The following is a 27,883-nucleotide window of genomic DNA, read 5'->3' on the forward strand; positions in this document are numbered from 1 at the left end:
AAAATATTATGTATGACAAGGTCACATTACAAGAGAGCATGTGGAATGAGAGATATTATCTGAGGCTATTTTTGGGAAATACAATCTGCCACCCCAATTGCATTGCTTTTTCTTGGCTTGGTCATTTTCTCCAGCCCCTACAAAAGGACCAGCTTTCTTTCTAGTTTCCTTCCTTCCATTCTCCCTTCTTTCCCTTTTTTTCTTTTTTCTTTTCTTTTTTTTCTAGAAGTGAACTCCTTATTTGGCAAACTTCTGAATAAGTGAATCTTTGAAAAGGAGGGTTTGCTCTTGCACTGTTGGTGGGAATGCAAACTGGTGTAGCCACTCTGGAAAACAGTGTGGAGGTTCCTCAAAAAATTAAAAATAGACCTACCCTATGACCCAGCAGTAGCACTGCTAGGAATTTACCCAAGGGATACAGGAGTACTGATGCATAGGGGCACTTGTACCCCAATGTTTATAGCAGCACTCTCAACAATAGCCAAATTGTGGAAAAAGCCTAAATGTCCATCAACTGATGAATGGATAAAGAAATTGTGGTTTATAGACACAATGGAGTACTATGTGGCAATGAGAAAGAATGAAATATGGCCTTTTGTAGCAACGTGGATGGAACTGGAGAGTGTGATGCTAAGTGAAATAAGCCATACAGAGAAAGACAGATACCGTATGTTTTCACTCTTATGTGGATCCTGAGAAACTTAACAGAAACCCATGGGGGAGGGGAAGGGAAAAAAAAAAAAAGAGGTTAGAGTGGGAGAGAGCCAAAGCATAAGAGACCCTTAAAAACTGAGAACAAACTGAGGGTTGATGGGGGGTGGGAGGGAGGGGAGGGTGGGTGATGGGCATTGAAGAGGGCATCTTTTGGGATGAGCACTGGGTGTTGTATGGAAACCAATTTGACAATAAATTTCATATAATAAAAAAAAAAAAAAGAAAAGGAGGGTTTGATTCTCAGTAAATGAAGCCAAAATCTAGGTACTCAGAACTAGTGGCCAGATAAGGGATTGAAGATGAAGGTACTGGGTTTAGATAGGGTGCTTGGAAATAGTTCTGTAATTCTAGCCTTTTCTGTAACAGATAAAGAATCCTGTGAACAAGCTTCTGAAGTCAGTGAAGCACAGACTACAGATAGTGATGACATAGTGACACCAGTATCTCAGAAATGTCCTAAGGCGGTAAGTACACTGGGGTAATCATCCTCGTGTGAATGTGAGCCAAGCTTATAAACAACGACATTGTGCTTAATGGCCACATATGTGAAATTATCCCATTTTTAATGAACTTGATGGGAAAATCAAGTTGTTTAGTTAAATTTGCATTGCGAAGGAGTGGAAGTTTCTTGAGACAGGCTCTGCTGAAAGGATCACTTTCTTGATTTGGTATAAATGGGGATTTTTTTTTCAATACTTCTCTCCTTTGTCTGGATCCCCTGCCTGTCTCCTTCATTGTGCGCTGATTCATCTCCAGCCTGAGTAATGCCCATTTCCGAAGTCCACCTAAGGAGAGCAGATGTACTTTGGGAGGTGGAAGCTAGAAAAGAAGAAAGGGTTCTTTGCGGGAAAGCCCAGAGAGATTCCGTTTCTGAAGTTTTTGACCCAAGTTTTAAAACTTGTAGATGCAATCTTTTTTTAATTTTTTCAACGTTTATTTATTTTTGAGAGAGAAACAGAGCATGAACGGGGGAGGGGCAGAGCGAGAAGGAGACACAGAATCTGAAGCAGTCTCCAGGCTCTGAGCTGTCAGCACAGAGCCCGGCATGGGGCTTGAACTCACAAACCATGAGGTCATGACCTGAGCTGAAGTTGGACGCTTAACCAACTGAGCCACCCAGGCACCCCTGTAATTGCAATTCTTTATTGAATATTTCAGCCTCGGATCACTTGTGGGACTAATTGGGGATATACACACACAAATATATGAGTAAATATTCATGGGTATATTCAACCATTATTGTATTAGAATCTTGTGTGGTTATAAGTGAGATAGGAAACAATCACTCTCTTGAGCCATTGGAATGCTCCCTGACACATGTGTGGTCACTTAATAAATATGTGTTGAATGAGTGACTGAATGAAAGATTAAAATCTGATTGAGGATTATGAACTTCATTAGAAACAATATAAGTATAGTGTGACCTAAAATCAAGTGGTTAGATTATGTGATAGAAACTCCAAGGTTTGTGGGACACTTGGGTGGCCCAGTGGGTTAAGTGTCTGAATCTTGGTTTCGGCTCAGGTCATGATCTCATGGTTCACTTGGGATTCTCTCTCTCCCTCTCTCTCTGCCCCACCCTGACTTGTGTGCACACGCTCTCTCTCTAAATAAATAAATAAACTTAAAAAAAACCTCTAAGGTTTGTAAGAATTCAGAAAAGGGATATCATTGCTGCTTTTGTAGAGGTCAGAAAACTCTTCCTTGAGAGTCAGAACTTGTACCCATGGTTTGCAGGCAACTAAAGGATATTGGTGTGGAGAGAAACAACTCAAAATCAGTAGACTTAAACAGTTGAGAAAGAAAATTTTAAGTATTTTCTTCTGAAGCTGTATCTGCCATATCTTTAACCATTACACAATCATATCTTGAGAAATACTTGTAAGGTCAGACCAGGGAATGTTGCAACTGGACAGTGACTCCTTAGAGATCATAAAGGTGAAGAAGATGAATATGTCTAGTACAGAGGGCTGGTTAGCAGAAGAGGTGATCTCCAGTCAAAGTTTCTAAATTAAGCCACCTCTCAGATCAACCTTAAAAACTGGTCAGCAAGTTTTTTGAACTACATGTCAGACATACTACATTTAAAGTATTATTCAAGGGACGCATGGGTGGCTCAGTCAGTTAAGCATCTGACTCTTGGTTTCAACTCAGATCATTGTCTCATGGTTCGTGATTTCTAGCCCCGTGTCAGGCTCTGTGTTGACAGTGCAGAGCCTGCTCAGGATTCTCTCCACCCCCTCCCTCTTCCCCTCCCCACTTCTCTCTCTCTCAAAATAAATAAATAGACTTAAAAAAATAAAAAATGAAATATTATTCAAAATTAAAGGCTCCTAAATAAGATCTTATTAGAAAATCTTTGTGCACCCAAAAATGATTTGACAAGCTAAATAAGAAAACTGAGCTTACTTAGCAAAAACTTAGTGTTATCATCAAATTAAATTTATAACACAGGCACATATAGTTGACCTTTGAATGATGTGGGGGTTAAGGACTCAACCCTCTGTGCAGTTGAGAATCCACGTACAACTTTTGACTTCCCCAAAACTTAACTACTAACAGCCTACTGTTGGCCAGAAGGCTTACCCATAACAAATAGTTGATCAACACATATTTTGTATGTCATATGTATTCTTATGATAAAGTAAGCTAGAGAAAAGAAAATGCCATTAAGGGGGACACCTGTGTGGCTCAGTTGGTTAAGCATCTGACTCTAGGTTTTGGCTCAGGCCATGATCTTACTGTTGGTGGGATAAACCCCCGAGGCTGGCCAGTATGTAGCCTGCTTGGGATTCTCTCTACCACCACCCCCCCCTTCTCTTTGCCTCTCGCCCACTTGCAGTCTCTCTCTCTAAATAAATAAATAAACTTAAAAAAAATCATAAGGAAGGGGCATTTCGGTGGCTCAGTCTGTTAAGCATTCAGCTCATGTCATGATCTCATGGCTCATGAGTTCAAGCCATGCATGGGGCACTGTGCTGTCAGTGCAGAGCCCGCTTCAGATTCTCTGTACCCCTCTCTCTCTGCCCCTCCCCTTGCCTGTGCAAGTGCTCTTGTGTGCTCTCTTTCTTTCAAAAACAAATCAACGTTTAAAAAAAAAAGAAAAAATCATAAGAGAAAGTAAGGTTATAGTACTGCACTGTATTTATTGAAAAACATCCACATATAAGGGGACCCACGTCATTCAAACCTCTATTGTTTGAGGGTTGACTGTACAAAATCATTATTGTATTTCAGAATAGCTGGGCATAAAAGATCAAAGAGGTTGAATGACCAGAGATAATATTTGAGCTCTGTCACTTCTGTTTGGACTCAGCCAGGATAATGGAAGAAGCAAGAGAGTGTAGTGTTAAGAGCATGAAGATTTGATTCAGGCAAAAGTGGTCTAGATCCTGGCTCTGCTAACTTTGGAGGGGTTATTTAGCTTCTATTGAGCTTTCCTTATCTGGTAATATTAAGTATGCTTACCTTCTAGTGATGTGGCAAGATTTAAATAAGGTAATGTGTGATAAGGGCTTAATACAGTGCCCAAGACAAATTAAGTACTAAATGACAATGATGATGCTATTGATGATGATAATAGTCTATCCTCTTTGAAATATTCTAGTTCTCAAGGTCATGCTTCTGTGATCTGGTAGTGCCCCCCCCCCCCCCGCCACACAAAAAGAACTAGACCATAAAGGGAGGGGATTGAAGCAGAGGGGTGTCATTTCCTTTCTGGCTCCCAGGTCAATTGAGTAGGTTGAACAGTACAACTCAAAGAAGACCCTTCCAAGATGTCTTTCCCTTATACTGCTAAAAAGTGAAATGGTTACAATACTAAAGAATCTTTGCCTCTCCTTGAGTCCAGGATTAGGACAGTTCCTGTGTTCATAGGAGGTATGTAGGGCTGTTTCCCACGAGGCCCTGTCTGTTAATCAACACAGGGTTCCTAAAGGCCCTCTATACTTAACTTCTCTCTAAGAATCCCCAGGAAATGATCACAGCCCAAACCACATTCCTGGTCCCAGGAATCAATCTTCCACTATGAGTAGACCATAGAAAACGTTTCCATCTCCTTCTTAGTAGCTACTAACTAGAGGAGAACAATTATTTCCATTTGCTCTATGGCCTTAGGTTATGGTCTTTTATTTGCCATAGTGTGTATCAAGAATCTCAAAGTTTATTCTCTTTTGTTATACTCTTTTTTAAAAAAATGTTTATTTATTTACTTTTGAGAGAGAGAGAGCACACTCACATGAGCAGGGGAGGGACAGAGAGAGAGGGAGGCAGAGAGTCCCAAGCAAGCTCTGTGCTGTCAGCGCAGAGCCCGACATGGGACTCAAACCCACAAACTGTGAGATCATGACCTGAGCTGAAACCAAGATTTGGGTGCTTAACTGAGTGAGTCACTGAGGCACCCCTTTTTTTGCTTTCTTATGAATGACATTAAACATTATGTATTTTTCTTTCTTTAAACTTATTTTGAGATAATTAAAGATTTGTAAACAGTTGCCAAAAAAGGTACAGGGAGGTGCCATGAATCATTCACACAGGTTTTTGCATTTTTTTTCTTTTTTGTTACACAGTATTCAGAAATGTGCCATCAGTAACATTTTGGGAGTCCATCTATGTTGATATGTTCAGCTTTTTCTAGTTCTTTTCTCTTAACTGCTGATCAGTTTTAGTTAAGGTAATACATGACCTTTTATTTAGACAGACCTCAGTGGGCAACACTGATAAACTTGATATTCATTAATTCACTAAAGCCGCACAACAGCCCTTTGGGTTGTTTACTCCTTCAACAAATCATTATGGAGTACCTGTCGTAGTACTTGGCAGGCTGTATGGACACAAAAAGGTGAATAAGACAGACTTGGTCTCTTCCCTCTTGAATCTTACATTCTATTGAGGGAAAACATATATAAATCAGTGAGCAACTAAGTAAGATACTTGTTGATTCTAAATACTATGAAGAAAATAAGTTGAGTAATAGTAATGGGAGAGGTTGAGTTAGGCATGTGTAAGGAAAGACTTCTCTGAGAAGGGGACATTTAAATTTTTTTATGTTTATTTATTTTGAGACAGGGAGGGAGGGAGGGGTAGGGGCAGACAGAGAGAAAGAGAGAATCCCAAGTAGCCTACTTGCTGTCAGTGCAGAGCTTGATGCCTGGCTCGATCTCACCATCTGTGAGATCATGACGGGATCCGAAATCAAGAGTTGGACTCTTAACCAACGGAGCCATCCACATGCCTCTGAAGAGGGGACATTTAAACTGAAATTTGAAGATAGAGAAGGGAAGAGATGGAGGGAAATCATCTCAGGCAGAGGAACTGGCAAATGTAAAGACCCTGATGTAGAACAGTTTGGTTTATCTGAAGTGCTGGAAATCAAGAGGTTATATGTCAGTAAAACTGGGGGCAAAAAAGAAAAGGAAGAGGAGGAGGAGGAGAAAGAAAAGGAAGGTATGAAAGAAAATTCCTCTAGCCATACTTCAAATTTTTTTTAATGTTTATTTATTTTTTGAGAGAGAGAGAGAGAGAGAGAGAGAGAACGGGGGAGGGGCAGAGAGAGAGAGGGAGACACAGAATCCGAAGCAGGCTCCAGGCTCCAAGCTGTCAGCACAGAGCCCAATGCAGGGCTCGAACCCACAAGCTGTGAGATCGTGACCCAAGCCGAAGTCAGACGTTTAACTGACTGAGCCACCCAGGCACCCTCCTCTAGCCAAACTTTTAAATGAGCCTTGAAAGGAACAAATGTTTGATGACCATACCTTGTCACTTGAATTTTTGTACAACCAGGTAATTAAAAGAGGGAAAAGAGAGGAAAAAAACTAATGTCACAGCGAACGTCTCTGTTCACATGTATCTTTGTGTATTTGGCAGATGTTTTTGTGAGATAGATTCCTGGAAGCAAAACTGCTGGTTTTAAAAGGAATGTGCACTTGAACTTTTGATGGATATCACTAAATTATCAGCCCCCAAATTATACCACTGTCACCCTATGGTCACCTTTTCTCACAGTGTTACCAACACTTCTCCTCAGCTTTCTCAGTTCCTGACTTTAATGGAATGAGAGTGTTTGTAAGGGAAGGAATCAAAAGTAATTTTGAAAAATTAAGATCCAGGTAGTGTGATGAAGTAACAAAACAAATTAAGAGTATGCTAGATGCTGGGACTACAGGGGTTGGTGAGGCAGACGTGTGTGGTCCTAGAACTTAGGTAGCTTAAAGTCTGTGAGGTGCTATCCCCAGAATTATAATGTGATACAAATGTAACTTAAAATTTTCTAGTGTCCATATGAAAAGTGTGAAAAGAAACAAGTAAAATTAATAATATATTTTAGGGGCGCCTGGGTGGCTCACTTGGTTGATTGTCCGACTTTGGCTCCGGTCATGCTCTCACGGTTCATGAGTTCAAGCCCCACATCGGGTTCACTGCTCTCAGGGCAGAGCCTGCTTATCCTCTGTCCTCCTTGCTCTCTGCCCTTTCCCTGCTTGTGCACTCTCTCTCAAAAAAAAAAAAAAAATTATAATAATAATAATAAATAAATAAAACACTTAAAGTAATTTAATAAAAAAAGAATACATTTTCTTTAACCTAATATATCTAACGCATTATCATTTCAGGGCACCTAGGTGGCTCAGTCAGTTCAGCGTCCGACTTTGGCTCAGGTCACAATCTCAGGTTGTGAGTTCGAGCCCCATGTTGGGCTCTGTGCTGAAAGCTCAGAGCCTGGAGCCTGCTTCGGATTCTGTGTCTCTCTGCTCTCTCTGCCCCTCCCCTGCTCTGTCTCTCTCTCTCTCTCAAAAATAAACATACATTAAAAAAAAATAAAGCACTATCATTTCAATATGAAATTAATGCAAAACATTATTGAGACACCTTACAAAGTCTTCGAAATCCTGTGAATTTTACACTGACCACGCATCCCAATTCAGAGTAGCTATGTTTCAAGTGCTCAGTAGCCACCTGTGGCTAATGGCCATTGTGTCATAGAGCAGAATTGTGACACGATATTTTCCAAATGTAAGTTGACGTCCCCAGGCAATGAAATAAAAATAGAGGTTCCCAGCAAAAACAAATAAAAAACTGAGAAAGAATAAAATACAAAATAATAGTTTTCATTGCACTTATTAAGGTTAAAAATTGTTTCAGGAGACTTTTATTTCAATGATTTTTTTTTACACACACACATATGAATATGGATAGGCTGAGTTTTACAGTTTGAAAGTCACTGGTCTGGTGGTTGTTCATGTTTAACTATGAGGAAAAATGTTCATCTTGTTATGCGTGGGAGGCTTTTTTTTGGTAAGATGTTGCTGGGGATTCGGGTACTTATATGACTATGAACACCTATTTTTTTTTTTTCCAGATCTCAGTGTTTCCTAAAGTGTGTTCTCAGGAAAATTAAACCCAACCGTATCCAGGGAAAAACAAAAAGCAATTGTGTAGTCAAATACGTTTGGAAAAAACTATCTTTGTATCATCCTCTAAAAGTGTCCAGAAGCATCTTAGCATATTAAAGGCCATAGGTCAAGTTAAAGAATGCTGATAAGTTTGTTAATCTTGATTTTCCAAAATTTATTTTCTCACAGAACTATTCATTTATAAAATACCTATTCCTCAGACACACCTTTGAGAAGTTCTGCTTCATTATTTTTAAAGAAGTTTAACATTGATACAATTTTATTTTTTAAGTATTTATTTTGAAAGAGAGGGAGAGAGTGTGGGTGCCCATTAGTGTGAGTATGAGGAGGGGAGGGGCAGAGAGAGAAGGAGAGAGAGAATCCCAAGCAGTCTCTATGCTGTCAGCATGGAGCCTGATTTTGGGCTCGATCCCATGAACTGTGAGATCACTACCTGAGCCGAAATCAAGAGTTGGGCATTTAACTAGCTGAGCCAACCAGATGCCCCAAGTTCTGCTACATTTTTATTGAAACTGTAGGACATAGGGTTCTCAGCTTAACAATAATGTCAACAGTGGCATGGGAGAACTTTCTAGGGTAATGGTTCTGTATCTTGAATATGTTGATTACACACTTGTATATACGTATCAAAACTGTACACTTGGGGCATCTGGGTGACACAGTCAGTTAAGCATCTGATTCTAGATCTCGGTTTAGGTCATGATCTCAAAGTTTGTGAGTTCAGGCCCTACATCGGGCTCTGCACTGATGTTGTAGAGCCTGCTTGGGATTCTGTCTCTTTCTCTCTAACCCTTCCCTACTTGTGCTCTCTCTCTCTCTCTCTCAAAATAAATAAACTTAAAAAAATTTTTTTAAACAGTACACTTTAGGTTTTGTATTTTACTGTGTGTAAATTAAAATTATATGTAAATGTATAAAAGTGAAACATTGCCAGGAGCCACCCTAGATGGTAGTATATAAGAGTGGCTTTTATGCTTTTTTTTCATATTTGATTTATTTTTTAAATTTACATCCAAGTTAGTTAGCATATAGTGCAACAATGATTTCAGGAGTAGCTTCCTTAATGCCCCTTACCCATTTAGCCCATCCCCCCCCACAACCCCTCCCATAACCCTCAGTTTGTTCTCCATATCTTTGAGTCTCTTCTGTTTTGTCCCCCTCCCTGTTTTTATATTATTGTTGCTTCCCTTCCCTTGTGTTCATCTGTTCTGTATCTTAAAGGCTTTTATGCTGTTTTAATCACAGACACTGTAAGAAACACATTTCTACTTTGTGCCCAGTCCAATCACATATACACAAAAGTTTTAAGAAACAAGGCTTATCTGTACCACTCTCATATTTTCTGTTCTATTCCATTCCATTCTATCTTATCTTATTCTTTCCTTTAAAAAAAATGCTAGGGGGGCTTGGATGGCTCTTGACGTCTGAGTCTTGATTTCAGCTCATGATCATGATCTCATGGTCATGATCTCATGGTTTGTGAGTTCAAGCCCCCTGAGTGGGGCTCCATGCTGACAGTGCAGAGCCTGCTTGAGAATACCCCTCTTTCCCTCTCTCTCTCTGCCCCTCTCCTGCTTACACTCTGTCTCTCTCTGTCTCTCAAATATGAATAAACGTTAAAAAAAAAAGAACAAGGAAAGAAATATTGCCTTCTGAGCTTCCTTGGGGAAGGCCCAGAAGCTGCACTTCCTTCCTAAGAGAAAAGATGAGAGTGGGGGTAGATCTTTGGACACGAGGGCACTGGCCTGGCAACCTAGAGACAGGAGAGTTCTCACAGATGACGAGGGAGAACTGTGGCTGGTCCGGGCCATCCCGGGTCGACGTCTCACTAGTGTCATGACATGACTTGCGGCCACACCGTGGAAAGGGAGGACTTAACGTTGCCCTCGGCTTATTTCTTGAAACTAGAGAGATGTCAGCCCTGTACCTGGTGTCCCTAATGCAAAAATGGACACACGGACAATCAAAGGAGAGGATGGTGGCTGTGGCAGCAACTTTGAAGTAGGGCTGAAAGTACTGGCGTTACCGTGAGAGGTCAGGCTGGTCTGACTGCCTGTTCCGGGGCATGTATTTGGTGGCACAGGCAGTTCTGGGCAGCAGCTTTACCGCAATTCTCAAGGCTATGTTAGATAGAATATGTCTGGGATGGAGTCTGAGAGAGTAACGTGTTAATTGGAGTGTGAACACTTGGAGCATCACTAACCTACAGGAAATACATGTCTTCCTTGTCAGAGGTCAGAGAAGATGTGCATCGAAATTGTCTCCCTGGCCTTCTACCCAGAGGCCGAAGTGATGAGTGATGAAAATGTAAAACAGGTGTATGTAGAGTACAAGTTCTACGACCTCCCCTTGTCAGAGACGGAGACTCCAGTATCCCTGAGGAAACCGAGGGCAGGAGAAGAGATCCACTTCCACTTCAGCAAAGGTGAGGCAGCCCCCGTGGTTGGCCAGGAAGGGGAGTCTGAGGGGCCAGAACTACTCTGCCCTTCCAATGGGGTGCATGCAACCGTTCTCTTTTCTCTCATTTATCAAAGTGATACGTGCATATAGGCTTACTAATTTTTTCGGTTTTTATTATTTAAAAAATTTTTTAAAATATTTATTTATTTTGAAGTTGGGTGGGGTGGGGGGCAGATAGAGGAGAGAGAGAATTCCAAGCAGGCTCCGTGCTGTCAGTGCAGAGCCTGACACGGGGCTTGAACTCATGAACCATGAGACCATAACTTGAGCCAAAATCAAGAGTTGGATGCTCAACTAACTGAGCCACCCAGGTACCCCTTTTTATTATGTTTTTAAATATTTATTTTGAGAGAGAGAGGGCACAAGTGAGTGAGGGGCAGAGAGAGGACAGAGAGAATCCCATGAGGCACAGAGAGAGAGAGAGAGAAGCAGGGTTCAGGCTCACCAGAAGCGGGGGCTTGTGCTCATCTGAAGCAGGGCTCAAGCTCGTGAACCATGAGATCATGACCTCATGAGATCATGAGCCAAAGTCAGATGCTTAATCAACTGAGCCACCCAGGCACCCCTTTTATTACTATTTTTAATCAAGTTTTCTATTAAAAATTTTTTAATGTTTATTTTTGAGAGAGAGCACAAGAGCGGGAGGGGCAGAGAGAGGGAGAGGGAGACACAGAATCTGAAGCAGTCTCCAAGCTCTGAGCTGTCAGCACAGAGCCCGACGCAGGGCTCGAACCCATGAACCTTGAGATCATGACCCAAGCTGAAGTTGGACGCTTAACTGACTGAGCCACCCAGGTGCCCCTTAAGTTTTCTATTTTAATTCCAGTATAGTTAACATACAGTGTTATATTAGTTTTAGGTGTACAGCACAGTGATTCAACAATTCTATACATTACTCTCAGTGCTCATCAGGATGGGTGTACTCTTAATCCCCTTCACTTGTTTCACTCATTCCCCCCCCCCCCCCCCCGCAACCCCGCACCTCCCCTCAGGTAACCATCAGTTTGTTCTTTATACTTAAGAGTCCGATTTTTTGGTTTGTCTCTGTTTTTTCCTTTGTTTTGCTTCTTAAATTCCACACATAAGTGAAATCACATGGTATTTGTATTTCTCTGACTGACATATTTGGCTTAGCATAATATTTTCTAGACCCATTCACAGTGGCTGCACCAGTTTGCATTCCCACCAACAGTGCACAAGGATTCCTTTTTCTCCACATCCTTGCCACCACTTGTTGTTTCTTGTGTTTTTGATTTTAGCCACTCCGAAAGGTATGAGGTGATATCTCACTGTGGTTCTTTTTTTAATGTTTGTTTATTTTTGAGAGAGAGGGAGAGAGAGCATGTGTGCTCGAGTGGAAGAGGGGCAGAGAGAGAAAGACAGAGGATCTGAAGCAGGCTCCACGGTGAAAGCAGAGAGCCCGACATGGGGCTCGAACTCACAAACTGTGAGATCATGACCTGAGCCAAAGCCAGACACTTTACTCACTGAGCCACCCAGGTGCCCTCTCACTGTGGCTTTCATTCGCATTGATAATGATTTTGAGCATCTTTTCATGAGTCTGTTGACAATCTGTATCTCTGCTCTGGAGAAATGTTTGTCCGTGTCTTTGCATTTTTTAATTAGATTATTTGTTTTTTGGGTGTTGAGTTATATCAGTTCTTTATAAATTTCAGATACTAACCCTCTACCGGATATGTCATTTGCAAATGTTTTCTCCCATTCGGTAGGTTGCCTTTTAGTTTTGTGGATTATTTCCTTTGCTGTGCAGAGACTTTTTATTTTGATGTATTTCCAATAGCTAATTTTTATTTTATTTCACTCGCCTTAAGAGACTCGATCTAGAAAAATGTCACTATGGCCGATGTCAGAGAAATTACTGTCTGTGCTCTCTTCTAGGATACTTAGTTTCAGGTCTCACATTTAGGTCCTTAATCCATTTTGAATTTGTTTTTGAGTATGATGTAAGAAAGTCCAGTTTCATTCTTTTGCATGTAGCCGTCCAGTTTTCCCAACACCATTTGTTGAAGAGACCGTCTTTTTCCAATTGCATATTCTTGCCTCCTTTGTCAAAGATTAATCAACCATATAATCTTATGTTTGTTTCTGGGTTTTCTATTATGTTCCATTGATCTATATGTCTGTTTTGATGCCAGTACCATACTCATCTGATTACTATAGCTTTGTAGTATATCTTGACATCTAGGAGATTGTGATGCCTCCAGCTTTGTTTTTCTTTTTCAAGATCGTTATGCCTATTTGGGGTCTTTGTGGTTCCATACAAATTTTAGGGTTGTTTGTTCTACTTCTGTGAATAATGCTGTTGGTATTTTGATATGTATTGCATTAAATCTGTGGATTGCTTTGGGTAGTGTGGACATTTTAACAATATTTGTTCTTCCAGTCCATGAACATGGAATATTTTCCAATTCTTTCCATTTATTTGTGTGGTCTTCCAATTATTTTCATCAATGTTTTATAGTTTTCAGAGTATAGGTCTTTCATCTCCTTGGTTAAACTTATTCCTAAGTATTTTATTATTTTTGGTGCAATTGTAAATGGGATTGCTTTCTTAATTTCTCTTTCTCTTGCTTCATTATTAATGGATAGACATGCAACAGATTTCTGCACATTGATTTTGTTTCCTGTGACCTTACTAAATTCATTTATCAATTCTAGTAAGTTTTTTGGTGGAGTCTTTAGTGTTTTCTAGTTATGTATCATGTCATCTGCAAATAGTGAAAGGTTTACTTCTTCCTTATCAATTTGGATGCTTTTTACTCCTTTTTCTTGTCTGATTGCTGTGGCTAGGACTTCCAGTACTGTGTTGAATAAATGTGGTGGGAGTGGACATCCTTGTCTTGTTTCTGGTCTTAAAGGGAAAGCTCTCAGTTTTTCACCATTGAATATGATGTTAGCTGTGAGCTTTCCACATACAGCCTTTATTATGTTGAGGAATGTTCCCTCTAAACCTATTTTGTTGAGGGGTTTTATCATGAATGGATATTGTACTTTGTCAAATGCTTTTTCTGCATCTATTAAAATGATCATATGATCTTTATCCTTTTTTTATTGATGTGATGTATCACATCGATTGATTTGCAAATATTGAACCACGCTGGTATCCTGGAAGTAAATCCCACTTGATGGTGGTGAGTGATTTTTTACATGTATTGTTGGATTTGGTTTGTCAGTATTTTGTTGGGGATTTTTGCAATTATGCTTATCAGAGATATTGGCCTGTAGTTCTCTTTTTTGTAATGTTTTTATCTGGTTTTGGTATTGGGGTAATGCTGGCCTTGTGTAATAAGTTTTGAAGTTTTCCTTCCTCTTCTATTTTTTGGAATAGTTTGAGAAGAATAGGTATTAATTCTTCTTTAAATGTTTGGTAGAATTCACCTGTGAAGCCATCTTGACCTGAAGTTTTATTTGTTGGGAGTTTTTTAATTATTATTATTGATTCAATTTCATTGCTGGTAATCAGTTGTTTCAAATTTTCAAGTTCTTCTTGAATCAGTTTTGGGAGCTTACGTTTCTAGGAATTTGTCCATTTCTTCTAGGTTGTCCAATTGGTTGGCATATAATCTTTCATAATATTCTCTTACAATCCTTTGTATTTCTGTGGTGTTGGTTATTTTTTCTCCGCTTTCATTTCTGATTTTGTTTATTTGAGTCTTTTTTTTTTGAGTCTGGCTAACATTTATCAATTTTGTTCATCTTTTCAAAGAACCAGCTCTTGGTTTATTGATCCATTCTATTGGCTTTTTTAGTTTCTATTTCTTTAATTTCTGCTTTAATCTTTATTATTTTCTTGTTTCTACTGGTTTTGAATTTTGTTTGTTCTTCTCTTTCTAGCTCCTTTAGGTATAATGTTAGGGATTTTTTTATGTTTATTTATTTTTGAGAGAGAAAGAGAGAGCGTAAACAGGGTAGCCACAGAAAGAGAGAGAGAGAGAGAGACACAGAATCTGAAGCAGGCTTCAGGTTCCGAGCTGTCAGCACAGAGCCTGATGTGGGGCTCGAACTCATGAACCATGAGATCATGACCTACGCTGAAGTCAGAGGCTCAACCGACTGAGCCACCCAGGTGCCCCAGGATGGTTTTTTGGTTTTTTTGTTTTGTTTTTTTTTTTTTTTTGAGATTTTTCTTGTTTCTTGAGTTAGGCCTGTAGTGTTATAAACTTTGCTCTTAGAACAGCTTTTGCTGTATCCCAAAGATTTTGGACCATTGTATTTTCATTTGTCTACATGTATTTTTTTATTTCCTCTCTGATTTCTTGGTTAACCCATTCATTGTTTAGTAGCATGTTATTTAACTTCCATGTTTCTGTGCTCTTTGCAGATTTTTTTCACGTGGTTGATTTCTAGTTTCATAGTATTGTGGTCAGAAAAGATGCATGGGGGGGAACCTGGGTGGCTCAGTTGGTTAAGCGTCCAACTTTGGCTCAGGTCATGATCTCACTGTTCATGAATTCAAGCCCCGCATCGGGCTCTGTGCTGACAGCTCAGAGCCTGGAGCCTGCTTTGGATTTTGTGTCTCCCTCTCTCTCTGCCCCTCCCCCACTTGTGCTCTGTCTCTCTCCATCTCTCAAAGGTGAATAAACGTTAAAAAAAAATTAGAAAAGATGCATGGTATGACTTAGTCTGTCTGAATTTGTTGAGACTTGTTTTGTGGCCTACAATGGAGACTGATCCATGTGCACTAGGAAAGAATGTGTATTCTGTTGTTTTAGGATAGAATGTTCTGAATGTATCTGTTAAATCCATCTGGTCCAATGTGTCATTCAAAGCCACTGTTTCTTTGTTGACTTTCTGTTGGATGGTCTATCCGTTGAAATAAGTGGGGTTATGCATATGATTTTAAAATATCAAATGGGGTGCCTGCGTGACCCAGTTGGTTAAGTGTCCACCTCTTGATCTCAGCTCAGGTCTTGATCTCAGGATTGTGAGTTCAAGCCCCACTTTGGGCTCTGTGCAGGGCATGGAGCCTTCTTAAAAATCTATCTATCTATTTAAGAGAGAAAGAGAACATGAGTTGGGGAGGGGCAAAGGGAGCAAGACTCTTAAGCAGGCTCCATGCCCAGCACCAAGCCAGGCTCCCTCTCACAGATGTGAGATCATGGCTTGAGCTGAAATCAAGAGTCAGACGCTTAATTGACTGAGCCACCCAGGCACCCCACAAATAGGCCTACAGAGATTTTTAATTAAACAGTTCCTTTTTCTTTTCTTTTCTTTTTTTTTTTTTCAGAGGAGAAGACAGGGAACAGTTCCTTTTTCTATCCCTTCTCCATGAACCAATCCCTATCATCCCCCATCCTCTTTGGTCCACCACACCTCTTTTCACTTTTTCTGCTATTTCTTGTTATTTAATTCCATGTTTCTTAGGAATGTTTCTATTGCAATTTCCTGACTCACCAATTTTAGGTATTATCTCCTGACTTCCTATCTTGGCACATCAAATTTCTCTCTTATACCCATGTCCCCTTCCTCCCATATACTTGGATTATAACTTTCATTTAATCCAGTCTTAATATTATGGATATTAATTCTTGAAGAGCCAAGTAGTTTGCCATGGTTATATTTCCTTTCTTGTTTGTTATTTTGTTTGTCCCAATTTTTCATTTGCTTTATTTTCATTGTGCCTATTCTCATTCTTTTCACATCCTCCAACAGCCTTTCCAAGTTTTCAAATAATCAAACCTGTCAAACAATGTATCAGTTTTCTTTTCTTTGAAGACCTCTCTTCAGCCCACTGTTCATTCAGCTATTATGCTACTGCTGCCATTTGGAGCAATCTCCTGGGTCCTGTTTTGTCCTCTGATTCACTTTTATAATTTCTGTAAATGTTTGTTTATTTTTGAGAGAGAGAGAGACCGAGTGCAAGTGGGAGAGGGGCAGAGAGAGACGGAGACACAGAATTGAAGCAGGTTCCAGGCTCTAAGCTGTCAGCACAGAGCCTGATGCAGGGCTCAAACTCAAGAACCGCAAGATCATAACCTGAGCCACAGTTAGACGCTTAACCGACTGAGTCACCCAGGGACCCCACACTTTTATATTTTAATGGATCATATTTTACAGTATCTTTTAAAGAAAGAGTACATTGGAAGGAAATATTCTGAGAACATCATGTATGAAATCTCTTTATTCTGCATGTATATTCAATTGATAATTAGACCAAGTATAGAAATCTATTTCGAAAACATTTTTATTCAGAATTTCAAAGCAGTTGGTCCATAGTCTTCTAGATCCAGGCCAAGAGCCTAACCTTTGTATGAAAACTACCACTACCTGCCTATAAGACTTTAACATTTTATCTTTATCATTAGTGTTCTTAAATTTCAGAATAATGTGTATATTTTTCTTTTAATTATTCTGGCCATTCAAGGGGCTCTTTCAATCTGGAAGCTTGTGGCTTTTAGTTCTGGGAAATTTTATTGCATTTCTGTGATAATTTTGACCCCAGCATTCTCTCATTTTTCTAGTAGAGTTTTGGATCTTCCAACTTGATCCTCTAAATTTCTCATTTTCTTCCTGTAATTCTACCTCTGCTTTTTCTTTCTATTCTTGGGAAATTTCTTTAATTTTTAAAAATATTTTATTTTTAGTAATTTCTACACCCAATGTGGGGCTCGAACTCACAACCCTGAGATCAAGAGTCTCTACCAACTGAGCCAGCTAGGTGCCCCCTCAAATTTCCTTAATTTTATCTTCCAGTCATTGAATATTTATTTTAAATTTCTGCCAGCTGTCTGTTGTTCTCTATTCCTTCTCCTCCTCCTCCTGCTGCTGCTGCTTCTGCTGCTTCTTCTTCTTCTTCTTCTTCCAAGTATATGCTGCCCTTATATTATATGAGGTAGAAGTTTATTTCTTGTATAAAGTGGATTCTGAGGGGCACAGTCCAGGGCTGAGGATATGTGATACTCTTAGGGTCCAAACTACTACCCTGCTTTTGATCATCCTCGTGCCTGTCTTCCATCCTTTTGGTGACCCTGACCCTCTTAATGGCCATCAGGGCAAGGAGGAATGCCTCACACTTGAGCCTGTTAAGCATGTTTCCCACAACACAATAGCCAGCACTGAATCGTGTAGCCAAACCTCACTAAAATAGAGGCTGGAAAACATAAGCTAATTTATTTGATGCCGTAGCATTCCCATATAAAAATGAGGAGGAAGGGGAGAATGGGTGTTGAGACAGGCATCTTGAGTTGAACCTGCTACAAAACACAAATCTCTGGGTGGCCCTAAAAAATCAATCTCCTTGGGGCACCTGCATGCCTCAGTTAGTTAAATGTCTGACTCTTGATTTCAGCTCAGGTCATGATCTCACACTTCATGGGATTGAGCCTAGTGTCAGGCTCTGTCCTGGCAGCATGGAATCTGCTTGGGATTCTCTCTTCCTCTCTCTGCCCCTCCCCTGCTCACGTGTGTGTGTGTGTGTGTGTGTGTGTGTGTGTGTATGCACGCGCGCACACACACACACCCACACACATACACACTGTCTCTCTCAAAATAAATGAACAAACATTAAAAAAAAAATCAGTTTCTAGGATTCTCCCAGCTGTAGAGTGGTGGGAGCACATTTACCTTGGCATATGGCAGAACAGCTTTCAGTGCAAATCATAAGGCGTCCTTTATACCAGGGTTGACAAACTTTTTCTTGAAGGCCCAGATAGTAAATATTTTAGGCTTTGTGAGCCAAATGGTCTCTGTCACACCTTTTCAACTCTATCATTGTGGTGGGAAAGCCTCCACAGATAATATGTAAACAAATAGGCATTGGCTGTATTCAGTAAAACTTTATTTACCAAAACAGGTAGCTGGCCCAAGAGCCTCACCTTGCCAACCTCTTATTTTTTAACTAAAAAAAAAAAAAAATTTTTTTTAAATGTTTTTTTTGTTTTGTTTTTTGTTTTGTTTTGTTTTTTGAGAGAGAGAGAGAGCAGGGGAGGGGCAGAAAGAGAGGGAGACACAGAATCTGAAGCAGGCTCCAGGCGCTGAGCTGTCAGCACAGAGCCCAACACAGGGCTTGAACTCACGAATCACAAGATCATGACCTGAGCCAAAGTTGAACGCTTAACCAACTAAGCCACGCAGGAACCCCAGCCAACCTCTGTTTTATATCTCAGTTTTCCATATACCACTTAATGAAAGTCTTAGTGCCCAAATAGCAACAGTACATGATTCTTGACTTTTTTCCCCTCTTATCCTTAATACAGTGATAGACCTGGACCCACTGGAGCAAAAAGGCCGAAGGCAATTTCTGTTCACCATGCTGAATGCACAAGATCCCGAACAAAGACAGTAAGTATCTGCTTTCCACTTTGAAAGAAGGGAGATATTATCCATTCAGGAAGTCAGGAGTTTTGTGCTGATATTGCATATTTTAATAACTTCCTTCATATTAATTTTCTCAGTGTATTTTTTATCTACTTGGATCTAATTTAGGTTTGTGACTACCTGATAAATTATATAATCTCATAGGTTTAATTCATTTCTCACCCATGCCAGCCCCTGAGAAGCACTATTTCTGTGGCAGCAACTACTTGAATACTAGCAGTGCCCTATGTGGAGTGGCCAAAACACTTTTTTTTTGAACTGTCCTTTTTGGTTTTATGTTTTTTCTTTTTTTTAATGCTTATTTATTTATTTTTAAGAGAGAGAGAGAGAGAACAGGCAGAGGAAAGGTAGAGAGAGAGGGGGAGACACAGAATCCGAAGCAGGCTCTAGGCTCTGAGCTGTCAGCACAGAGGCCGATGGGGGGCTTGAACTCAGGAACTGTGAGATCATGACCTGAGCCGAAGTCGGACGCTTAACCGACTGAGCCACCCAGGTGCTCCTGTTTTTTCTTTTAAAGAGAGAGAGCGAGCATGAACAGGGAGAAGGGCAGAGGGAGATAAAGACAGAATCTCAAGCAGGCTCCATGCTCAGCACAGAACCTGATGAGGGGCTTGATCCCACTACCCTGGTATCACGACCTGAGCTGAGATCAAGAGTCAGACACTCAACCGGCTGAACCACCCAGGCGCCCCTGGAAAAAAACACTTTGACATTCTCAGAAAATTTGATTTATTTCTCACAAACACGGTACCATTGCTAGCTTACCAAATATTATGTCTTTATAATATTAATTTCATATTTATATTTTAAAAATCATTACAGGATTACTTTGATGTAACTGGAGTCAATCTTAGGCCTACTACCAATTTTAGGAAGATGTCCTTTTTATTCATATGAGATGAAGAGGCCTCCATTTAGAGGTTCCAGATGAAATGCACAGGACATACTTCTAAGAAAATTATGCATTGTTTAGCTGAAATTTGAAATTCAAATTTAAGTGGGCATCTGTTTTTGTTTGTTTGTTTGTTTGTTTGTTTTTTGGCAAGACCCAGCAATGCTGCCTCCTTTTCAAGTATGTGGGTAAGAAATAATACAGGGCTGGTGTTTTAGCCCAATAAATTTGTTTAATTTGCATTTACTTTGTCTCCAGTTAGTCATAGAAAGGATTGACAAAGGAGCCACTGAAATAAACAGTGAGTCTGACTTCAATGTCATTGTGGACTTAAACAGCAGCTTATTAGTAACTTTTGGGAATGGAAAGCATTTTGGTTGTTCCCCTTCTGCATCAGTGTTAAATTTAGCTATTTCATTTCTTTGTTCTCTCTCAGCATTCTTAGAATACTCCCTCCCTTCATTGCCTTACAGTGGTAGTCTCTTTCTTTTCTTTTTGTACTCAACTTTTCTACTCAATTTTAGATTTCAGTTGATTTTACCTTTCTTTTTGACAGTGTCATGCAGTGGACAGAACATTGGCTTTGTAACCAGACAGACTTGGTTTTGAATCCTGACTCTTGCGCTTACTAGCTCTCTGATGGTCGAATTTTATTTAACTTGAAGGCTCCTTTGAGGATACAATTGAAATAACATAGTTTATCTAAAGCACTTGGTATTGTGGCCTGTATGTAGTAATGCTGGTTAACATCCCTTTCCTGGGAAAATTGGGGTCCGGAGTCAGCCTTATCTCTTCTGTATATCAGTAAGGGTACAGAATATCAGTAAGGATCCAGAAACATCCTCACATATGAATGTTGCTTAAAGGGCTAAGAATGTATCATTTTGGTGGTGCCTGGCATGCATCTCACAACTCTTGATCTCGGGGTCATGAGTTCATGCCCCACATTGGGAGTAGAGCTTCAGAAAAAAATAAAAAGAATGTGTCATTTTTGGAATTTCTTTTTGTTAGCTCAATCATGCTTAGCTGTGATTTTAAGAGCTTGAATTTTTAGCCTTAGTCTTGCCCCTTAGCACTATTAGCCATCAGTATTTGCTTTTAAAAAATTAATAGGGATACAGAATGTCCAGAATAGGCAAACCCAGAGAGATGGAAAGTGGATTTGTGGTTTCCTGGAGCTGAGGGGAGAACGGGATGCAGCTGCTTGGTGCCTCTCGGATTTCTTCTTGTGGGGATGAGCACGGCTTGGAATTAGACAGTGGTGACAGTTGGGCAACAACATGAATTTACGAGAACACACTGAATTGTACACTTCAAAGTGGTTAAAACAGCGAATTTATGCATGAATTTTATCTCAAATAATTGAATAGGTACTAGTTTCTAGAATTCAGCATCCTTCCTCACTAGGCCAAGTCAAGGTAATAATGATTGCTGTTGACCACTCACTGCTTGCGAGGCAGGGCTGTGTGCCCTCTGGAGTCCTGTTCCCAGATTTGCAATTCTTAAGGAATATGCTTTCACTTTCACAAGATGTATTGTTTTGTAATTCTGTATTCTTTCTGTTTTCCTTTATTTGGGCTTGATACCCAACTTTTATTTAAAAACCTAAAAACTCTTCTTCTCCTATAATGTTGGTTTTTGCGCAAACACCTCCACTGCCCGTATCAGATCTTTCATCAGAGTTGTAAACTATCTTGAAAGGCATTCTATCCCAACAGTTTGGAGTCAACTTGATATAGATTATCTTGAGTCTTAGTTCTGTCTTCTCCAGGCCTGTTGTTGCTTTAAAATACACCAACTCCTTACTCTTCTGCCATTACAGTCTTGTAAAATGGAGGCAAGGGAAAAATGATTGAGGGAAAACATTGTATAATTTATGATTACGGTTATCTTTATATATGTATTTTAAGCCTTAGGGTATCGGTAGTACTGAGTTAAATAGAATTTTTTTCTCCTTTAGTTTAAAGTTTACAGTGGTAAGCGATCCTATGGACGAGGAGAAGAAAGAATGTCAAGAAGTGGGATATGCGTTTCTGGAACTGTGGCAGATCATGGAGTCGGGAAGAGACCTTGTAGAGCAAGAGCTAGACAGTGAGTAATACCTTGTCATGCTTCTCAGCTTCAATTATTGCTAAGGAAATCAGCCTAATCATGAATACTTTTCCTGATTTACCTTTGGTATGTAATTACCGTTATGAAGTGGATGATACAAACTGGATCCAAATCCCTATGGCTCTACTTTTTCCAGAAATGAAAGTAGTCACTTGTGTATTTTAGCCCATGTACCTCATGACAATTAGAATACAATCTATTAGGAATCCCCAGTGTTTGAAATGAGGGAATTTTGAAAAGACAAGTACAATTTCCATCAAATTTAAAGATCAGAATGCCTGATTTCTCTTAAGCATGTGAGGTTTGTAAAGACAGCTGATACCCTCCGCTTTTAATGTGTGACCTTGCACACTGTCTCTTCAGCAGACAGCAACTCTCCTGCTACCTCATGCCTCATGGTATTTCTTACCAAGTCTTGACCATACGGCTTTGGAAATGTCTTGACTGCATCCCCACTACTGTAATAGTTTTCTTTTTTTTAAGTTTATGTAGTTTTGAGAGAGAGAGAGAGAGAGAGAGCACGAGCACAAGCTGGGGGGGCGGGGAGCCCACACAGAGGGAGACAGAGGAGAAGTGGGCTCCTTGCTGATAGCAGAATGTCCGATGTAGGGCTCGAACTCAAACCGTGAGATCATGACCTGAGCCAAAGCCGGACACTTAACTGACTGAACCATCCAGGCGTCCCCGTAATAGTTTTCTAAACTGGTCTCTCTGCCACTGGTTTCTTCCACCCCATTTCCATCTGCTATAGCGTTTCTGTACAAAAAGTTTGTACAGAACTTCTCTGTACACCACATTCTTCTTAAATCCATTTTCAACATTGTTTGCTGTTAAGACTGGCACAGTTTTAAAAATATTTTCATTTGAATGCCTTTACGTGGGCCCTACTCCATCCAGTCCCCACTGCTCTCTTACTGTACATACCTGGGGATTTCACGCATTTACCGTATCTGTTAGGCTGTAGTGGGCACTTAAAATCACACACTACACCAGTGGTTTTCAAATTTCCAGTCATAATCAAGTAATGGGTGGTGATATTAAATAAGTAAGTCATGACCAGAATTGGGAGCGGGGAGACTGTAGAAAATATCAGAGTGCATGGCATATAGATTAAGTATTTTGTGACACTTTCTTACGTACGTTATGTATTGAATCATGATCTAAAATTTTTATTAATTATAATAAAAAAAATTGAGGAATACTCTTCAGACCAGGGGTTACAAAGTTCAAACTAGCTGGTAGACAAGATTCTTCATTATATTCCTCTAGTACCTTTCCAACTGAGGTACCGGGAAAGCGGTGTGACCTGTCTATGCCTGTGTCCTCAACTATAAGATGAGAATAGCAGTCGCGTCCTCATAGGGATGTCACGAGGATGGAGGGAATTCTCTGAGGGTCGAGGGAGAAGGAAGGGTCGAGGGAGAAGAATGTTCGGGACAGCAGAAGCTCGCTGGGCACATGGCGAGTGGGGTCTTTAGCGGTTTTCCAACTTGGACCTCTGAGTTCTATTCCCGTCCCCATTCCCTGACATGCAGCGCTCTTCCTGACTTCTCTGCCCTTTGCATGTAAGGAAAATCCCCCTGGTCGTGACCTCAGAATTTCTAAAGCCAATGAATGTGTCTCGATTATTTTGACAGAAAAATTTACAGTAATTTCCTTGTTATGGCTTCCCTTCCACTCAGGCTTTAATCCTATTGGTCTGATTTTAAAAACAAAACATTGCTGTCCAGCCCTGCAGCTCCCTTCCCTCTGAGCACGTTAAAACTCGGCTCCGTGCAAATTGTCCTGAGTGGTAAGTCAGTGCAGTGCTGTTTTGGCACCTCCTGCACTGTTCAATTAAGGTCAAGTTTTCATCCACTTAATTGACTCTGTTCTTACCAATTTTCCGATTGTCAAATCCAGTTGGTTTCCTTATTCATCCTGCTTGACCTTTCTAAATTTCTATTATTATTGCTCATTCTCCTTTTTAAACTCCATTCTCCCTTGTTTTAGGCCGTTTCAACTTTCTGTATCATCCTGTGGGGGATCCTTCTGTTTCTTTACAGCTTCTTCCTGGGTTTGAATGTTGGGATTCTCCTGGTTCAATTTGTGGCCTTTTCTCCACACACCCTCCCCCTGGGGGTTTGCATTCACTCCTGGGGTTTTAATAATCTAAAAATGATCTCAAATCTAGGTTACCAGTCTAGATTTTATTTAAAATCTAGTAGACCAAGTCACTACTTCTCTGTTCTTAGTACCCAAAATTTGCCTTGAATACAACTTTGTACCTTGCATTCCTTCTTACCTACCATCCAGTTATCCAAGTTAGAATGGTCATCCTGGATTTGGACCTACTCCTCTCTCCCAGGATTTCATCACAAAATTTTATTTATTTTTTTTTTTAATTTAGTTTGAGATAGGGGTGCCCAGGTGGCTCAGTCAGTTAAGTGTCTGACTTCAGCTCAGGTCATGATCTCGTGGCTCGTGAGTTCGAGCCCCACCCTGGGTTCTGCACTGACAGCTCAGAGCCTGGAGCCTGCTTGGGATTCTGTGTCTCCCTCTCTCTCTGGCCCTCCCTGGCTTGTGCTCTCTCTCTCTCAAAGAATAAACAAACATTAAAAACAATTAAATTGTTTTGAGAGTGAGCACACACAAGAGAGCATGAGTGGGGGAGAGGCAGAGAGAATCCCAAGCAGGCTCCACACCATCAGCACAGAGCCCAACACAGGGCTTGAATCCACAAACCATGAGATCATGACCTGAGCTGAAATCAAGAGTTGGACACTTCACTGAGCCACCCAGGAGCCCCTATTTTTAGCTCTTAAACGTTCTGAATCTGCCCTTCTCTCTCCACCCTGTTATACTTCAGACCCCTTCATTTCTCTCCTGTATTGCTACAGCAGCCTCATAACTACCCTCCCTGATACACTCATGCTCCCAGTTATAGTCTCCAAATAACGGTGAGAACTAGAACTCAAAAATCACTACGTCTAGGACACTTCAGTTAAAATCACGTTCTTCACAAGACAGGCCTTTATGGTGGGCCCCTGCTTATCTACGCGGCTTCGCTCCTACCACTTCTCGCACCTTTCCGAACTCCTTGTGTTCTCGTGTCTTGGCCCGTGCTCGGAAGAGCTTACTTTCTAGATTCAGTTCAGGGATCGTCTCCAGACCACCTCTTCTACTTCCTCCACGCCGGCCAGGGTGGGTGCCGCTTCCGTGCGTCCACAAAGCACCTTGAGTTTTCATCGCAGCCCCCCTCACCCCCACCCTGTACTGTGCTGGGAGGGCCTCACCCTCCTTCCCTTCCACTAGGTCGAGCCCCAAGGAGGAACTTCAGTGCCGCCGCCGCCTGCCACGGCACACTGCAGGTATGTAAGTGCTTTTTAACTGAATGATGCTGCCGCCTGACAGGCTTCCTTTTCTTTTCCCGACAGTTGTCAGCCCTGAAGATCAGGCCACCCGGATAGGAAGGCTGAAGGTGTCCCTTCAAGCTGCCGCCGCCCTCGACGCCATTTACAAGGAGATGACAGAAGTTACACTTTCGTGATGGAGCAAGTACTAGTCCGTTCTAAACTCTCTGAGGGAACCGCAGTAAAAAGTCTCTTATAAAGTAACTTGCTATGCCGTGAATTTGGTTTACTGTGATGTCTGGTCTTTCCACCTAATGACGAAAGCTTAGAACCAAGTTACTTTTTGTGACCCTCACTGGATAAACGCATTATTCTCCAAGGTCTTAGCGCTCTCACGGGTGAGAAGAGGACCTGCCCTCAGGAACTGCGAAAGGACGGTCACAAAAGGTGACTTTACAAAAACAAAACAACAACAAAAAAAACCACAGTTTATTTATCTTTTTAGTTCTTCCAAAATTGAAAATATCAAGTCCTACTGCTAAGGAGAAAAAAAACAAACAAAATCCGAGACCCCTCCCCCCCTCTTCTCTTAAGGTCACAGAACACAGGAGGAACTGCAGCGGGACAGGTGGGTACAGAGAACCGGGAGGGGGAGGGTGGCAAGATAAACTCCCCGAATACTTAAAAAGCTGTTCAACAGAAACTGTGATAAATACAGGACAATGCAAGACAAGTAAAAATAAGGAGCAGCAGTGACGAGAGGCTGTGTTGTAGACGTGGCCTCCCTTCCTCTTCTCTTTTCTCATCAGGGTATTCTAGGCCCAAGGCATGACCTGCCCCTTCCAGATCTAAATGTTGATTCCTCTGAGCCTCCTCCTAGATTTCACTAGAAGCAGTGTTGTGAGGCACGACCATTCTTCCTCAGACACATCAGAAAAGGACCAGTGGTGACTTTGCTTCTACCATTGTACCCTGTGTGAATTTGTAAGGAGGATGAAACCGAGCCAGGGGGTGTCCCTGCTTCTTGTCTTCCAAGGCAGCAGAAACACCTCTATCGGCACGAGGCAAACAGGCAGGAAAACTCAGGTGGAGGTACCGGCCCGATCTGCCCTCACTAGCTCAAGTTGTATGGTTTATCACAACTATCAGCAAATTCCAAGAACCTTTTCTTGAGCACTGCAAAGATGGAACTTAAAAGAGATGTGAGGAAGGTCATGGCAGTGGGGCAGGATGGAGGACTGAATCTGCTGGTCAAGAACCATGGTACAGGTAGTTAGGGGTCACCTCGTACCAATGTCTTGGAAACATAGCTTTGAGACATCAAAGAGTAAGATGTCAGAAGCCATCGATGTCCTGGCGGAAGGTGACAGGAAGAGAGAGGAATGAAACGGTATTTATCAACAGCGGAAGCCTCTGCCCTTCTTCAAGAACACCTCCTCCCTTGCCATCTGGATGGGGCCACTGGCACGTGTCCTGGTGGGCCTGGAATTCCCCGAGTAGATTGGTCCACACAAATGGCCCCCTAAACCCATAAACACAAATGGCAAAACTTCAAAAGGAAAAAAAAAAAAAAAAGGAAAAATACAGTTTCTATGTCATGTAAAATTTGTAGGGGTTGGCTGGATAAAGAATGGAGCTGAGGACCAGAGTTCAGAAGTTACTTCCTCTTTTTCTTGGGGGGTGCAGAGCTGTGTCTGGAACCACGGTTAGAGCCACGGCCTGAGCTGTGCACAGATGCCTTCCTCTTCCGGCTCATACTTCGACTCTGTTCTTCTTCTTCCTCGTAACGACTTTCACGGTCCGCTGAACAGGAGAAAAGAGGCATTACTAGTTAGCTACAGGGTAACTTTGGTACCTAACCGTACTTAATAGCATGAAGTAACACAGGGAATGTCCTCTGGAGTCAAGTATGTTTTAATCTCAGTCACGTATTAATTGTGTGATCTCAGGCAAGTACTTAACTTTCCTGAGCCTTGGTTTATGTTATTTACACAACAGAAAATTGTTCTAGGATTAAATAAGGTAGCCTATGCAAAGTACGGATCCCGATGCTTGGGGTCCAGTAGATAGTGTTCCCCTTTCACCTTTAACTGCTATCTAGCATTTGGTTTCAGAGTAACTAAACCACTATTACAAAAACCTTCCTAACCTGGAAGAGGCCCAGAAAGTTTGACTATTATAGGACTTAGACTTGGAAACTCAATAGCCTAATTCTTCCAAGACTATGTGGCTATCATAGCTACAGGCCCACTGCGGCTGTGAGCAGATGGAAGAATGACAGAGTCACGTCACTTGGAGGGTATGGACACATTCCAGAACTCATTTGCTTGTCTGGCTGATGAACTTGGAGCTATAGCTCCCCATCAGTTTCACAGTGTTCTTTTGGTACTCTTCTTAGGCCAAAAAAAATCTCAAAATACTAAAATCCATTAGAAATTATACTTCAAAAATAACAAAGTTTACCTTTTCGGGCTTCTTCCTCCAGTTCATCCCAATCCTTTCCACTCTCTTCTTCACTGCCTAATGATTCCTTGGAATAGTCTGGAATAAAATTAAGCATTAGTCATTAGTCAGGAATGGAATGACAGAATTCTTCCCTCCTTTATGGGGTCCAGAAATGATAGATT

At 41.0% G+C, this 27,883-nt stretch overlaps 2 protein-coding genes and 1 long non-coding RNA gene across 3 annotated transcripts in view; 1 reads left to right on the top strand and 2 right to left on the bottom strand.

Annotated features, from left to right (window-relative positions):
- Positions 1–25,536, top strand: part of RPGRIP1 (RPGR interacting protein 1) — a 47,802-nt gene extending 22,266 nt beyond the window's left edge. The window contains 5 exon segments of the mRNA XM_042989357.1: positions 1,081–1,178; positions 10,356–10,548; positions 18,800–18,884; positions 21,773–21,903; positions 25,341–25,536. Of these exon segments, the coding sequence (XP_042845291.1) occupies positions 1,081–1,178; positions 10,356–10,548; positions 18,800–18,884; positions 21,773–21,903; positions 25,341–25,453 (620 nt within the window). The 3' untranslated portion in view covers positions 25,454–25,536.
- LOC122239547 lies at positions 1,291–7,665 on the bottom strand. The gene is made up of 3 exons (XR_006218733.1): positions 7,579–7,665; positions 5,517–5,598; positions 1,291–1,533 (listed from the first exon to the last, which is right to left on the bottom strand). It is a non-coding gene; the product is annotated as an uncharacterized LOC122239547 (long non-coding RNA).
- SUPT16H (SPT16 homolog, facilitates chromatin remodeling subunit) overlaps positions 25,316–27,883 on the bottom strand; it is a 39,813-nt gene continuing 37,245 nt past the window's right edge. The window contains exons 25-26 of the mRNA XM_007091341.3: positions 27,720–27,797; positions 25,316–27,059 (exon numbers count right to left, since the gene is read on the bottom strand). Coding sequence (XP_007091403.1) covers positions 26,914–27,059; positions 27,720–27,797 — 224 coding nt within the window. The 3' untranslated portion in view covers positions 25,316–26,913. The remainder of the gene's footprint in view (positions 27,060–27,719; positions 27,798–27,883) is intronic.

The sequence above is a fragment of the Panthera tigris genome, chromosome B3 (assembly GCF_018350195.1).
Source record: "Panthera tigris isolate Pti1 chromosome B3, P.tigris_Pti1_mat1.1, whole genome shotgun sequence".
In the NCBI taxonomy this organism is placed as follows: Eukaryota; Metazoa; Chordata; class Mammalia; order Carnivora; family Felidae; genus Panthera; species Panthera tigris.